This window comes from Macrobrachium rosenbergii, chromosome 8, assembly GCF_040412425.1.
Source record: "Macrobrachium rosenbergii isolate ZJJX-2024 chromosome 8, ASM4041242v1, whole genome shotgun sequence".
NCBI classification, from domain to species: domain Eukaryota; kingdom Metazoa; phylum Arthropoda; class Malacostraca; order Decapoda; family Palaemonidae; genus Macrobrachium; species Macrobrachium rosenbergii.
The window spans coordinates 40,318,441-40,333,325 of record NC_089748.1 but is presented as its reverse complement, the minus strand read 5'-3'; the positions used below and the strand labels follow the sequence as shown (position 1 = coordinate 40,333,325).

Below are 14,885 nucleotides of genomic sequence, written 5' to 3'. Positions count from 1 at the left end.
CACTCACCGAGCGTAACCAGATAGTATTTTGGTTGTCTAGAGTCAAAATGAAATGTGGACTCTTCGTCTAGGATAGATAAGGGGGCGAAAGGTATAATAAATCGAGTTGGTTTCCCCCAACAGGTGTGTGTGTGTGTGTGTTGTTGCAAGATCACGCCCAACCCCTTGAAAACCAACTTTTTTTCCTTATTGGTTTTTTTCAGAGTTGCATCGAATGTTTACAATGAATGTGTCTTGACTTAAAATATACTTCATCGCTTGAACTCTGGGCCAGCGAGCGACGAATTGTGGAAAATAAACTGGCCCAGTTGTGTAAACAACGGCTTACATTTATCGAAATGTTTGAAAAAAGTATCAGTGTTGGCGCAGTCACACTCACGTGCTCTCTCTCTCTCTCTCTCTCTCTCTCTCTCTCTCTCTCTCTCTCTCTCTCTCTCTCTCTCTCTGTGTGTGTGTGTGTGTGTGTGTGTGTGTGTTTGTGTATCGTTTGCTTTTATATAGTTCCCATGCCTTCGTTCTCAGTCTTTCGTTTGATGAACACTTGCCTCATTATATATATATATATATATATATATATATATATATATATATATATATATACACACACACACACACACAAAGTATGTATACTGCATATGTATAACTGATTCACGAAGACATGGAACGTGATGAATGTATAAAGGCAAATGCCACTCCTTTGTTTTTTTTCCTCCGTGGCATTTGCTTATATTATATGTATATATATTTTGTTGCACACACGCCCTCTGGTGTCATCAGTAGCAACCGTGTCTACCTATCAGAGGGTGCAAGGTTCAATCTCTGGATGAATATGGGTAGAGAGGCACAAAAATGGTTAAATGATTCTTCTTGTTTTCCATCGTTTCGTGGAAAACGGAGTCGACTTGATAATCTTTTTCAGTTGTATACAGAGTGCATGAGAGTTTTCTGAAAAGTTGCAGAAGGCCTTTTGGTTCATCGTTTCATCTTCCTAGGTTTCCATATCCATAGTTCATATTTACTGTGTTTATATCTGAGTCTTTTAAACCTGCGACGAAGAAAGAACTGTTAGGCTAACCATCCAGCATGAGGAGAATTCTATGCGATGGACTGACCAGATAACAGTAATGCAGTTGCTAGTAAGACCACTAAAAGATAGCACATAATCTTGAAAGGTAGATAGTGGTGAATTGGTCACGCTTATTTCCCTTAGCGTGATAATTTTGACCTATGCAGTGCAAAGTTTTCTCTCTCAAAAAATAAAAACATCAAGTATGGGAAGAGCCAAAAGGTGCAGGTACCAACCTTATAAACAAGACTACGCAGGCTGCATTCATTATCGTTGTGGACCCGAGTGATTTTTACTGGGCTCTGGGCTATAATTTTTGTCAGGCTTTCAAGAGAGAGAGATAGGGAGCAGGCACCTGAGAAGGTCCCTTCCCAAAAAGTTGCATTCCTATCTCTCCCAAATTGTAAGCCATCCACAAGGCCTTATTTTCATATTAGATTTTTTTTAAACCATAAATGAAGAATAAATATGGTGTTTTAGATTAGAAAAAAAAAAACATGACTAGCTTAGAGTAGAGGTATGTGTCTATCTGCAATCCAGCATTTAGAACATGAATAAGGGAGCTGGTGACTAGGTTTTATTTGATGATGATGATAAACTTAGTCTGTTATCATCATCATCAACATCACCTTCAACTCTGATTAATGCAGAGGGTCCCTGTGCAATGCTGTCTCGCGTCTTCCTTGTGCTTCGTCTTCCACAAATTTCCACTCCTCACCAGGAACTCTTGTGATGCCCACAGGATCCCAGCCGACACTATCACGTACTATTCTCCCAGGGGTTATGTGAAGGTCACTTTTAAGTCATCTCCCTTTCATCTTTATTTCATCTAAATGGGAAACTCTGTAATTTCCCTTTTGGTATCATTTTTAACTCAATCATGCCATCAGACTCCTAATATAGTATTTGTCTTGAGGCTTTATTCTTGAATTGACAAAATCTTTTAAGTTTAGTTTCATAATCATGCTTTGATTCATGTCTGTATAGACATACAGGGCATACAAGACTTGTGTATTACCGTACTCTCATACGATTATACATTTCACAGATATGATATACATTTCTAGATATTATTCCATCTGCCCATTGTTTGACTAGCATTTTTTGGTCTCACTAAATTCCAACTCACTGGAACCTGTATTGGATACAATTGTTCCTAAATATTTGAAAGATTCACCCTCATTAATCATGCACCCATCTAATGTTATTTCATCTCTCTGTGCAAACTCCATCCTCCATATATCTGTTTTATTTAGATTTATTTTGAGTCCCATTCCTAGACATATGATGCATCTTATTAAGCAAGCTTTGGAAATCTTGTGGAGTTTGGCTTATTAAAATGACATGTGCTGAATGTTCTTTTTCTGTCGAATTTTGTCATTACCACAATGAAAGAACATTCCCCTGTAGGGAGCACCCCAATATTTACTGTAAATTCTCTTCGAGATCCTATCAACATTTAACTTTACATCTACAGTACTTTGCTCATGGATGATTTTAATTAGGTTTTAAGTACTTAATAGGAATGCTATAGTGACACAAGACATTCCACAATACTGTTCTGTAGATGCTGTCAAATGCCTTCTCATAATTGATGAAAGCCATTTTGCAAGGATTTTTAAATTCCATACATTGTTGTACAATATGCCTTAACACAAATATTTGATCTGTGCAACTCCAGGTCTTGCAGGTAGTGTGAAGTGACTCATTGATAAAAAACCTACCATTTCAGTATTTTATGTTTAATCATTTTAAGCCTATCTCTTTTGAAAAACAGATTAATTACAGGAAGAAGCTGTACCCAGGTTTCTTCATGTGTTATTTTTTTTTTCAGTAAGCTTTACGAACAAAAGCGCGAACTGACCCCTGCCGTATTGGACACCCTAGGGGACTTGACTCTTGAACCAGAAAGCTTTCAGGATGTTCATCACTCTGTGCTTAAGACTCTTCATGCTGTGAGAGCTGAACAGTTGCCAATTGTCACAAAGTTTTTGTTGCACAACACACCGCAGTCTGTTGCGTATCAGGTATGCTGACCAAGTATTAGAAAGATTTAATGAAGTATTGTTATTATTCATAATGAGCATACATAATTGTGAAATAATCCCAAAGGCTTTGAACTAGGAAGCAAGCAATCACAGAATAAATAAAAATATACCTTAGTTTTACCAGACCACTGAGCTGATTAACAGCTCTCTAGCTGTAGCCGGAAGGATTAGACTTATTTTAAGTAGCTAAAACCAATTGTTACTTAAAACGGGACCTACAGTTTATTGTGAATCCGAGACCACATTATAGCAAGAAGTGAATTTCTATCACCAGAAATAAATTCCTCTAACTCTCCATCAGCCGGCCGCGGGAATTGAACTCCGGCCCATCGAGTAAAATCCTCACTTCAGTATAGATGTAAGAGAATTTTCCAGCCATGTTAACAATTTTTATGCGAGTGGACTCATAATTTCTGTGATTTTTTTCCTACAGGTGGTGAGTGACATGAGAGAGAAAATCTCTCTGCCAGGAGATTACATTGGAAGCTCACAGAGATCTCCTAAAAAGAAGAACGCCTCGAAAAACGATGACGACGATGTTGCCGCCTATGAAATTCTTGTCTTTGCCAAAATCAAAATGGCAATACTGTTTCACAAGTTCCTCACAAATGCTTGGCTGAAGGTGAGATAGATGGTGCTGTTTGATAAAATTGCTTCTCATGAAAAGAAGGCTAGTGTGATACCGTAGCTTACGAGTAATCTTTTCCTCTTTCCTCTTCCCTTCGTTGTCTTGGCTTTTACTTCTGGTCTCTTGTTTTACTTCTGTAAAAAATTTGAAAGCCACGTGCACTGTGTGCGCTAGTAATGGTTTTGTGCACATTAAAATTAAATTTAAACTAATACCTTTTCCAAAGATCGGGTGTTCTTGCATTGTTGATGGCTTGTATTTTTTATCCTTTGTACTTAGGTTACTGTTCTTATGTTAACTTTATTAAAATCAGCTGTCCTACCTCTTGAATTTTTTCACGTGCTAGTAATGGTTTTGTGCACATTAAAATTAAATTTAAACTAATACCTTTTCCAAAGTTCGGGTGTACTTGCATTGTTGGTGGCTTGCATTTTTTATCCTTTGTACTTATGTTACTGTTCTTATGTTAACTTTATTAAAATCAGCTGTCCTACCTCTTGAATTTTTTCACCGATAAATCATCTAAATTATATATGCAATTGATTAGAATTACTTTACTGCTTACATTAGTATTACCTATATACCGTATATATAACAATAGATAATGTAATGCGGTGCTTTTTTTACTCTACAATTCTGTTCAGTTTTACTCTGGACATTATATACACGGCAGCTGGTGATCTCATAGTTATTGGTGTCACCAGTATCCACTGTGAATGAAATGTTTATTTCAGGTTATCGCGGGATTATTGTTAGTATTCCCTTTTATCTTATGGTGGAAGTAATGTTATACTGTTTTCCATTAATTACTTTTAATACTGGTTGCTGCTGTTTTCTCAATTTCAGGCTATTCAGGATGAAGATGACGTTGCTAGTGTTCGGCCTCTGGACTTCCTCTTGTTGATTGTTGTGTACGAAGCAGTCCCAACTCGGCAGCGTCCAATCGAAAGCATCTTCCGAAATAAAATTCGAACAAGATTATTTTCAGATGCAATGATTGAAAAAACCTTTGTCAATCACAAAGCGGTAAGTTTTACTGTAATTCTGTGTATGGGTTTCATTAACATTATAACAACCAAAATTCCTGGCTGTGTAAAAGGCTTGGTTACATTATATCCATTGCATTTTGCCAAGATTATCCTTTAGTTTGTGAGATAAGTTGAGACACTGCTTTGTCCAATAGACCACTGTAATTTCCTTTAATTGATTTACTTATTAGGTTCTCAAAGAGTACTTCTCATCTGTGATCAAGATAGCCAGTCTCCTTTTGAGGTCATGTGAACCTTTGATAAACCAGGCTGCTGCTGCTATTTACCGGTAAGAGTACAGATGTACATACCTTTAGTCATACTTCCTACTCTTGATCCTGGCTAGGAGAGGATATTTTATGTTTACTAAAAAATGATAGCTACGGTATTACAATGGCAAGAATTTCTGTAGGGCTTCAGGTCAAAGAATAAGAAAATTTTTGTTTTCAAACTCAAGTCATTACAACATTACAGTTTCCTTAGTATAGTTTTCTATGCATGATTATGTTGTGTTGAACATCTGAGCATTAATTTGTAATGAGTTTTCATAGAGGTTCTTCGTGCAGGTCTGCTTTTGTATCAATGGATGGGCATCAGAAGCAGGAAGTTATTCTTAGTTTGCTTGGTCATCTGGGGGACAGCAGTACAGTGAGATCAGCTGTTCTTTCTACTTTATCATCTCTGGCGCATTCGCACACACAGGAGATGTCAAAATATGCTATCTTTTTTAAAGTAAGTTACTGTATTTTTCATTCTTAGTTTTTTACTTTGATTGACATTGAGTGGTATTACCGTTTATGTAAATACAGATTTATGTATTTTAATTATATAATCAGTTCTCCCATCCTATTACAGAGCTCTCTTGATTTAGTGAGTATACTGAACATGGGCGAGATAAAACATCTCTTGGATGTTGTAAGCCATTTAGCTTACTCTGATGGTTCTCACGCTGCTCTACAAGATGAGTTAGCTATACTTGTGCGCAAGCAGTTGTCACATGTGGAACTGAAGTAAGTGGTTTCTGGACTTGCATGGAATTTGTAGTTGATTGAAGTTCTCATCAAGTATATTTTGGAAATATGTTTCCAATAACTGGACATTATTACTCTTTAAAGTTTTGTCTGTTATAAAAAAATATATTAATTGCAGTGTTATCATGCTTCAGACAGGCAGACTGTCTCCATATTTGTCGATTTCTTGCAATAAAAGAATGTGTTGACATTCCTCATTAGTGAGAGATTGGGAATCGTTCATTCTATACACTTTAAACCTTAAACGTTCTTGGCATTACTTTTTGCAGAAGAGATGCCAAAATTTTAAAGGTTTCAAGTGTCTGGAATGAACCGTCCCCAATCTCCTGCTTATGAGGAATGTCAACACATTCTTTTATTACACAAAATCAACCACAAACAGAGACAACCTATTAATCATAATTAGCCTTTTTCATAAAAAAACAGACAGCCACACTAACTTGAAGAATTGGAAGAAGAAAGAATTAAATGTGGATGCCCAACCTGCTGTCCTCCATCTTCCATCAACATCATCATCTTGTTTGTTCAAATTGCCGTGGGCATGTGCTATGGTACCAAGTCCACACAGAGTTCTTTGCCAGTTTTTGTAGTTTTTTATCCTTTTCCTTGTTGCGTGTGTTTCATATTATGTAAAGAAACCATGTGTGCATTAGTTTTCCCCACATTAATGATTCGATGGGTTTAGTGACTTCCCTTTTCACTTTTGTTTATGTCAGTATTGTGTCACATCACCAGCACATCCATGAGTGCATGCTGTTTCTCATAGGGTATTCAAGAGTTCCAATTTTATTTATTTGGTGTCCAAACTCGATGAGTATAGAGTGGCTTACGCTCTTGCTTGGCCCTTGTAAGGGATTGTCATTGCTACTCCAGTATTCATGGGAAGACTCTTCATTCCCTGCAACTCTCAGGTTCCTCATGCCCTTGTTCTCCTGCTGGTGCCTCTTGCCCCATTCAAGTTGGACTGCTGGCTGGGCGTGCACAGTAGAACTCCCTTTGAACTCTTCAAGTTGGACTGTTGGCTGGGCATGCACAGTAGAACTTCCTCTGAACTCTTCAAGTTGGTGCAGCTGGGTCAGTTTTACATGGACTAAGACCAGTTTTGAATAACTGTTATGTTTAAGATTATGATTTCTTTTAAAGTCTTATATTAGTCCTAGATTCAAACTTATTCTGATATGAGTTTCCACTTAGAATTAAGCACTGAATTTTCTTGAATAGAATGATAGCATGTAAATTGTTTCAGGTATAAACTAATCGGTGTCATCAATGCTGTGTTTTGCCTAAAAAACATCGCAAATGCTGACGACAGTCATGTGACTAACAGTAGATCTTCAGAGTCTGAGTTAGACTCCTCTGCCTTGAAAGAAGCAGAAAATCTTCTCCTCTTAGTTTTGTCATCTACAGCTAAGTTGTCCACGGCCACTGCTTTGTTCATGGATGAATTGGCTTCAATAATATTGAAGGAAGGTTTGAATGCAAAATTAGAGGTATGTTTCATTATTTTTGGTATATATGATATAGTTTTTAATGGCAAAATAGGGCATAAAATTACCTTACTGTTTATGCATGTTATTCAGTGGACCACTTCCATTTGAATCAAGTTTGACAGCTGGCAGTACTTGTTTTAAAAATTCACATGTAACTAATTCATAGTACAGTAGAAGTCCAAAGTCAGGTATGAAAGTGACCAAATGTGTACTGAGCTATCAAAAAAGCTCTACCATAGGTGGCCACTTAGAAATATTCCTTGAAAGTAGAACAATTACTCAGTGTCATGTTAAACTATCATAACTGTAACATAGGACTGCGCTGGGAGGAAGAACAAAAGCTGATAACATGTGCAAAGAATTGCATTAGAGGGATTAAATACAGTAGCATGGCGATGAAGAGTACCATTCCTGAGAATGTCGCTTTTATGAAGATTGTTAAAAGTTTGGCATGTTCACAAGATTGTTTAAAGTTGTTACTTCCGCTTCCCAGATCAAGGATGTTGTTTATGCTCAGTGGATACAGTATTGCTTTAAGATGAAAAGTTAATGTTGATCTGAACTGTGTTTTTTTTATTTCTTTCAACAGGAGTGGATTTGCGACAGAATGACCAATGACTTTCAAGATGTGTATGTGTTGGATATAGAGCAAGACACACAGCCGCCTGACGATCTGTTACCTCTTGGGATACGTTGGAATCTTGAGGTTTGTGAAGAAGACAGGAAAATTGCCTTGAATCTTGCTCCTATGGTTATCCGCTTAGAACAGACAAGGGTTGACCCCTTTGATGTTGAGTAAGTAAACTGCACATACTGTTGTAGATTTTACTTGTACAGTATAGTTGAATAATGTATCAGTCATTACTTTTTCTCATGAAACCTAGTTTAGTACAAACATTTATGGGATTTGGATGAAAATCAACCCATATTCCACATGCTTCTGTCATCTTATGTTTAATATTCGTCATGAAAATCAACAGGGGTTCACTGGTCTACATGACTACTCAGTTTCGCCTTCTTCGTATGCTTGAAAGTCGGTTGCATGACGGCGACCTGTCCAATATTGATGCTTTGCTTGGTTGCCCCATTTATGCACCCAGTGAAGAAGTATACGACAAGTTTGATTCATTATCCCCGAAGGAGCAACATGCAGCATTGTCTTGTCTTTTCTACGTTGCCAATTGGTTCCGAGAGCTCCTCAATGCTTTTGTAACCCAAAAGGATAAAGATTGCAAAGTAAAGGTAGGCTGAAAACTTATTATGTTACACGGTCAAAACCCTCCCACAGTGTAAACACCTGAACTGAAAGTGTAATAAAGTACCGTTGAGATATGCAAGTCATGTATTGCATGTCTTTAAAAGCAAAGTGCAGACATTTACTAGATATTTTTTAATGATTAACAACTTCAAATTTTCTACATTTGGCATTGTTTTTGTGAAATTTTGTAAAATCGAAATTTTGATCATCTCTTCCCAAAACCTGGAAAAAGTGTAGGAATCAGTATGTTTTGAGTCAATGGTATTTGTTCATCTTAAAATGTAATGTGTAATCTGATCTGACACTTTCATATATGCCTTGAGATACTTTAGCCAGGGTTTTTTAAACAGCAATCTATTATTTATTCATGTTTCCCTTGTTCATCTTAAGCCCATGACCACACGCTTTTCAGTGTGAGTTGGTGTGTCCACATAGCCGCAGAAAATGCAAATATACTGTAAGTGCATTTGGTGTGGTAGTGTCACACAGATCACACTGCATTCAGCTTTCAACTTTACAGTTGGTAGTTGTGCACAGTATTTTATTACACTTACATACATGAAGTAGCATTTTTTGTACATGCACACATTCACATATACATCACAGACTTTACCTCTAGATTTCCTGTATTTGATGATAGTTACTTAATCATGAATAATTAGTTAGGGTAGGCTAGGCTGTTGTGAATAAGTTCTTAAGCAAGACATTTTTGCTTGGTATTTTTGACAGTTTGGTAATGTACGGTTATTATCGAAATATGATATAAATCGTTCTTTTTGTAATGAATTTAAATAATGTGTTAAGTTAGTATATGTTTTCATAAGGTAGCTAAGGTAAGGCAAGAGGTAGCACAGCCCAGGCCAACCTAATCACTCTTCCCATGAATATGCTCTGGATGTACTGCATTTACTCTCCCTATGAACCTATTAGTGCGAATGAATGATTTCTTGTTGCCTATTTTTGCCTAAACTCCTGTCAGGAGTTTAGGCTTTTATCAAGTCACTTGTTATTCTGGATAGTGCCATAGCTTTCATTTTTAGACTTCCCAAGAACCCTTATACTAATATCTTCCGGTGTTATCGTCTATTGGTCCATCTATTATTCCAACATCCTCCAATTCATGTTCATTTTGTTCACTCAGGTTTTCAGAAAAATATCGTTATTTTAATACACTGTCCATCTTTCCTGTCACTTTGTTTACTGATTATTTTCTCTTTTCACTCTGCTGTGTTAAGATTCATTCTGATTCCATTCTTCCCAGCCCTTCACTCTGCTGTGTTCAGATTCTGAGTCAATTCTTCCCAACCCCTTCTTTGCCCCTGGCAGTTGTCTTTTAGCCTTTAGCCATGTGAGGCCTACCAAAAACAGTTCCTTTTGCAGCTTCACATTCATTTTCAGTCCGTTAACTTTTACAGTTAAACACAAGGACAAATTCTTTGTGCAACCCTGAAAAATTTAAGGATACTGATTTGTTAGTTTGAGTAATACATGATGCAATATTTCTTGATACCATGTTTTTAGGAAGTTCTCTGGTTGCAGAGATCTCAGAATCTTTCAGAGCCATATTGTTGGTGACGGTACTATATCACTGTTTGAACACTCAGAATAGCAAACACCTAGTGATGTTTTATCTGAGGTCTTAGTAAGTCCCTTGTTTAGGTCAACTCAGTTAGAGATGAGAATTTTACAATGCATAAAGTATCTTTTCCTGTTACGTACCTTTCTTTTGAAAGAATAAAACTGACTTGAATGTGGTATGTTGCAGGTGTATTCTCGCTTACGACAGCTGATTGAGATAGAGAAGGTAATTTGGCAGAAGCTACCAAAATGCCACAGTTACACCCCACCTCTGGCTGTGTATGACGTTGACACCTCGATGCTGCCGCCGTTGCTGAATTTCGCTGCCAAGAAGAAAGGCAAACGAGGTCGCAAGCCAACAGTTGGGAAGGGGTTTGTATTTTTTGAGTGCTTTTTTGTGTGTTTGTGTGTGTGATGTCTGTAGTTGTTCCTGCAGGCGTTGCTTTAATATTAAAATTTCCACTACATTTACTTCTCATTACCGAGTGAAGTCAAACTCCACAGTATAGTAATGAAAACACATTCTTCTTGTTTGTCAGGTTGAGTTTCCATTTTAATTGCCCCTTTAAAAATGTATTTTCACTTTTATTCCTTTGTAAACTATGTAAGTATTTGCTCAGTACAGCTGAAGAGGACCCCAGTGAAGGTTGGAAGCCACTGTTTTGTATTTCCTTACTTAAACTTGTTTGTATACAATGGCTGAATTATCACCAATATCTTATACAAGTTGGATTGTGAAATATTACTTCCTACAAATTTGTTATGTAAAGTAATAAATTTTAAGTAAACACAAACTATTGCCGTAAGTTACACATCTGTTAATACATGCATGACATCTGTGGCTTGAAAAAGGTACACAAGTCTTGCATGGTAAGCAGTCCTAGAGCAGGGGACTTGCTAGTGGAATGAAATGACACCATGCTCATTGTATATTTTGAAATACTGTGCCATATATTTTACAACACAAAAGTACTAAATATAATATGCACACTTGTCTTGCTGTAAGAATGAATTAAAATCCTGTCGTGTTTTGGATATATTGTAAAAATGCAAAAATTCACTACAGTTCCAAGTATATCAATTTTTTAGAAAAGTTATTTGGTATTGTCTAAAGATAGTGGTTGGGCTTCATGAAAAATATCATTAGTACATTTGATGAGACTATATCCTTTCTTTTAAAATTAAGTTAAATAATTTTACAATTATGTGTATACAGCAAGTTTTTATTGATGGATTTGCAAATTTTGGTAAGTTCGTTTTCAGTGTATGTAAATACATTTTAATTGATTGAAGAATTGCGCATAATATATTTCATGATTAACATGGAATAAAAAACGGTTCATTACAGTAAACTTCTGGTTAAAGTGTTTCCAATAATTCATCCTCAGCTTCAGTGGGTAACCTCAAATTACAGTAAAGCTTGAAAAATCTCCATGAATCCATGTACATATATTACTACATTTCACTAACCATAGATGAGTTTGCAAATGGAAGAGTTACTGTAAATAAAAATACAATTTAAGGTTATGCAAAATAGAGGGAGAAAGATTGAGTAAATTCTTTCTTGATTTTTTTAATATTGTCATTAGAAAATCTTTCCTAATGCAACATAATGCATTGATGCTAAATTAGTCCACTTACTTTCCTAGTACAATTTAATAAATGGGTAAATGTGTTCGCAAACAAAAAGATTGGACAGAAAAATTTCATCCTTTGAAAGAATGAAAGTCTGTGAGAAAGAGATTTAATTAGTTCTGTGAGGTTAAAGTTTTGACAGAAGTGTCATATTAAAATGATGATGATGGCAGTACATACTGTATAAGAATAAGAGGAATTAAGGTTAAGCTAATGAAAGAATTGGAATGAACTTTGTACTCAGATTTAATCAAATTTGAAATTTGATTAAATTAAATAGGTCTAAAGTATTTTAGTCCCTGAATTTTTTAGATGTTCCACAAACTGAGTTGTTTTTCTTTATTTTTTGTAGGAAGAAAGGCAAAGGGAAAGTTAAAGAAAACACTGAAGCAACACAGATTGGGACACAGCCAAACTCTCAGTCCATAACACAACTCAAGACTCAGCAGAGTCAGCCTGTCCAAGATGAAGAGACAGATGTGTCTTCGAAAGAGGTATTATCTTAAAAAAAATTTACCTATGGTACATTGGTCATTGTATGTAAAGCTACACTGCAATATAGTATTAATAAAGTTGATTGCGGTAATAATTACTTGCAAGAAATGTTCCCCCATTTGAATTGAAAAGATATCATGACACCATTAATGACTTTTTAATTATTATTATTATTATTAAGAAACCATATCTGGATAAGTACCTTGCTCTTTTTTGAGGTTCTGTTGATATCGGATATTACTACAAAGCTAGCTGATTATGAGGAGTTTGAAGTGTGGTACCTTGTTTGTGTTACCTAGTGAGATTTTTTCATGTTGAAAAAAGTTTGACACGTGTATGTGTTAAATACTGATACTTCAGCTGTAGACTAAAAGCATCATTTTGTCTTATGTCACGTGAAGACCTTCGAGGTGGATAGAAGTAGTTGCCGTCCATTCCTAAGAGAATTGCACATTGATGTCTTTGCCTTAATGTTCAGAAAGTTAGGCATTGATACAAGCTCACAGGTTAGTTGAAATCCATTTGGTTTCTTGTCTTTTAATCCATATGTTTTGTTTTCATATTTCAGTTGTTTGTGTGTAATGTTTTTAAAACCTACATATTTCATGCCAAAATTATGCATCCATTTTACACTTTTTCCAGAGTGGTACCCAGTTAACTCCCGCAGAGCTGGAATTCTTGTTGACAGACTTAAATTCAAAGCTGTCTCATATATTTGCTAGCGGTAGTAAACGAACACCTGTTCCAGGTCATGGTGAACATAGAAGTAAGTTGCTCAAGAATCTGCAAATGTTGATTTTACCTGTGTAGTGAGTAGAGAAGATTGTAATATTCTTTAATGACTTGTTAGACACAATTCACAACTGAAAATACCAAGTTTAATTTTGGAGCTAAGTTTTTGTTATGAAAGGGATGTCAATTGTTCTAATATGCGTTATGTAAATATTCTGTAGTCCCATTTCATATTTACTCATTTAACAGAAGGTTACACAATGACCATCTCTACCCCATAGGGGGATAGTGTCATCAGTGCACAGTAGGCGTTACTTAAGGGGAGCGCACGCTTACATAGAAATGATGCTCCGATTTTTATGGAATTTTTATATGTTATACATATATATAAGGTGATGTTCCAGAAAAAAAAATTTGAGAGTGATGGATGATTATTTTGATTTTATTAAAAATAAAAATAAATAAAAACATTTAAAATGATTCACCTCCTTCATTTTAGAGCTATTGCAATGTGGCTTCATACACAGAAAGTATATCACAGTATGAAAAATAATGGGAAGAGTTTTTTCTTTTCCTTTTTTTTTTTTTTTTTTTTGATGGGGGCGAGGGGATTTTCCCCAAATTTGTATAATTTGATTATCACCGGTTCTCATCAACCTAAGAAAAAATCTAGCCCCAAACAAATATTCGTCTTTCTTTCCTCTTTCCAATGGTATATTTAACTTTAAAATTGGCCTAAAAATAAAAATGTAGTTTATTTGAAGTGCAAAAGTGAAAACTGAGAAAAACGACCGTAAAGATCAACAAGTGGTTTTTGGCACTGTGGAAAAAACTTACCTTAGAGCATTATTTTGGTTGATTTCTGGCTCCAGGTCACCCCCTTCCTTCTATAAAAAGGGTATTATTCGCCGAGGAGAGGGTATCATCAAGTACCACCTGACTCATTGTTGCCTTGTTTGAAACTAAGAAACTAGAAGTTTAGTAGCTACCAGGCTGATATTCTTGACTGATTTTCAGTCGTTTTTTTCACTTGTTTGGTCTTTTTGGTCTTTGGAGTTTGATTTTCAAGCCTTTTTGTCTCTTGAATGAAGAACTTCTTCTATACTTTCACTTGTGCCAAACAGATGTGTTAGCAAGTTGAATTTCTCATAGCCAAAGTTGTGTTCAATTTCCTCAATATTTATCTCACTCAATTGATGGTGCTGAGATTTTCCATTGCTAATTCGCTTGCTGGGGCACTAACTGTAAACCTACATGATTGGCACTTCATTAAAATATCAGTATCCCATCTATTGGCAGAGAATTCGACCTGAACTTTACCCTGCAATTTCCTACCTTGCACCTAATACCCGACACTATTTTATCTAACCGAGATTTGATATAATGAACTTGTCATCATATACTCCTTTTCATCATCCTTTATTCATTTCATCATCTGTGAGCGTATTTTTGAAGGTGAAAGTATATAGATTGTATTTAGAATTACCGGATGTAAAAAAGACAGCAAAACACTGTAAATAGCGAAAAATTGCTCAGAGTAAAAGTGTCCCACCACCCGCTTTCAATGGCGGTGGCAACCCTGTCTCCTACCACGTGATTCACCAAGGAACAAGCCATTGTTGTTGCCAGACGCTGCCAGACGAGGAGATAAGGTGATATAAAAATCAAAATAATGAATAAATTAAATGAATAAAGGAAAAAATGACAATAGTCATTAGGAGCCAAACGTCAGCCCTACCTCACTGTGGGGCGAAGGGCCCAAAACCCCATCAATTTTAATATTTCGAAAATGCTTTGGTCACGTGATAACAAGGTATTGCTCATGTCTTACGGCCATTTAACCATTTTTTTTAAATTTCAAAAATATTCATAAAAAATCTAAGAGTGCACTCCCCT

General features: G+C 36.0%; 1 protein-coding gene across 4 annotated transcripts in view; it reads left to right on the top strand.

The window, feature by feature from the left end:
- Positions 1-14,885, top strand: part of LOC136840741 (Fanconi anemia group D2 protein) — a 123,944-nt gene that overhangs the window by 101,716 nt on the left and 7,343 nt on the right. For all 4 annotated transcript variants that reach the window (XR_010853723.1, XR_010853724.1, XM_067107565.1 and 1 more), the window contains exons 7-19: positions 2,901-3,093; positions 3,548-3,736; positions 4,589-4,768; positions 4,962-5,059; positions 5,337-5,502; positions 5,626-5,780; positions 7,048-7,291; positions 7,881-8,086; positions 8,272-8,533; positions 10,315-10,499; positions 12,115-12,256; positions 12,659-12,763; positions 12,900-13,023. Coding sequence is in view for 2 of the 4 variants with exons in the window: in XM_067107565.1 (XP_066963666.1) it covers positions 2,901-3,093; positions 3,548-3,736; positions 4,589-4,768; positions 4,962-5,059; positions 5,337-5,502; positions 5,626-5,780; positions 7,048-7,291; positions 7,881-8,086; positions 8,272-8,533; positions 10,315-10,499; positions 12,115-12,256; positions 12,659-12,763; positions 12,900-13,023 (2,249 nt within the window). In the remaining 2 variants the exon portion in view is untranslated. The remainder of the gene's footprint in view (positions 1-2,900; positions 3,094-3,547; positions 3,737-4,588; positions 4,769-4,961; positions 5,060-5,336; positions 5,503-5,625; positions 5,781-7,047; positions 7,292-7,880; positions 8,087-8,271; positions 8,534-10,314; positions 10,500-12,114; positions 12,257-12,658; positions 12,764-12,899; positions 13,024-14,885) is intronic.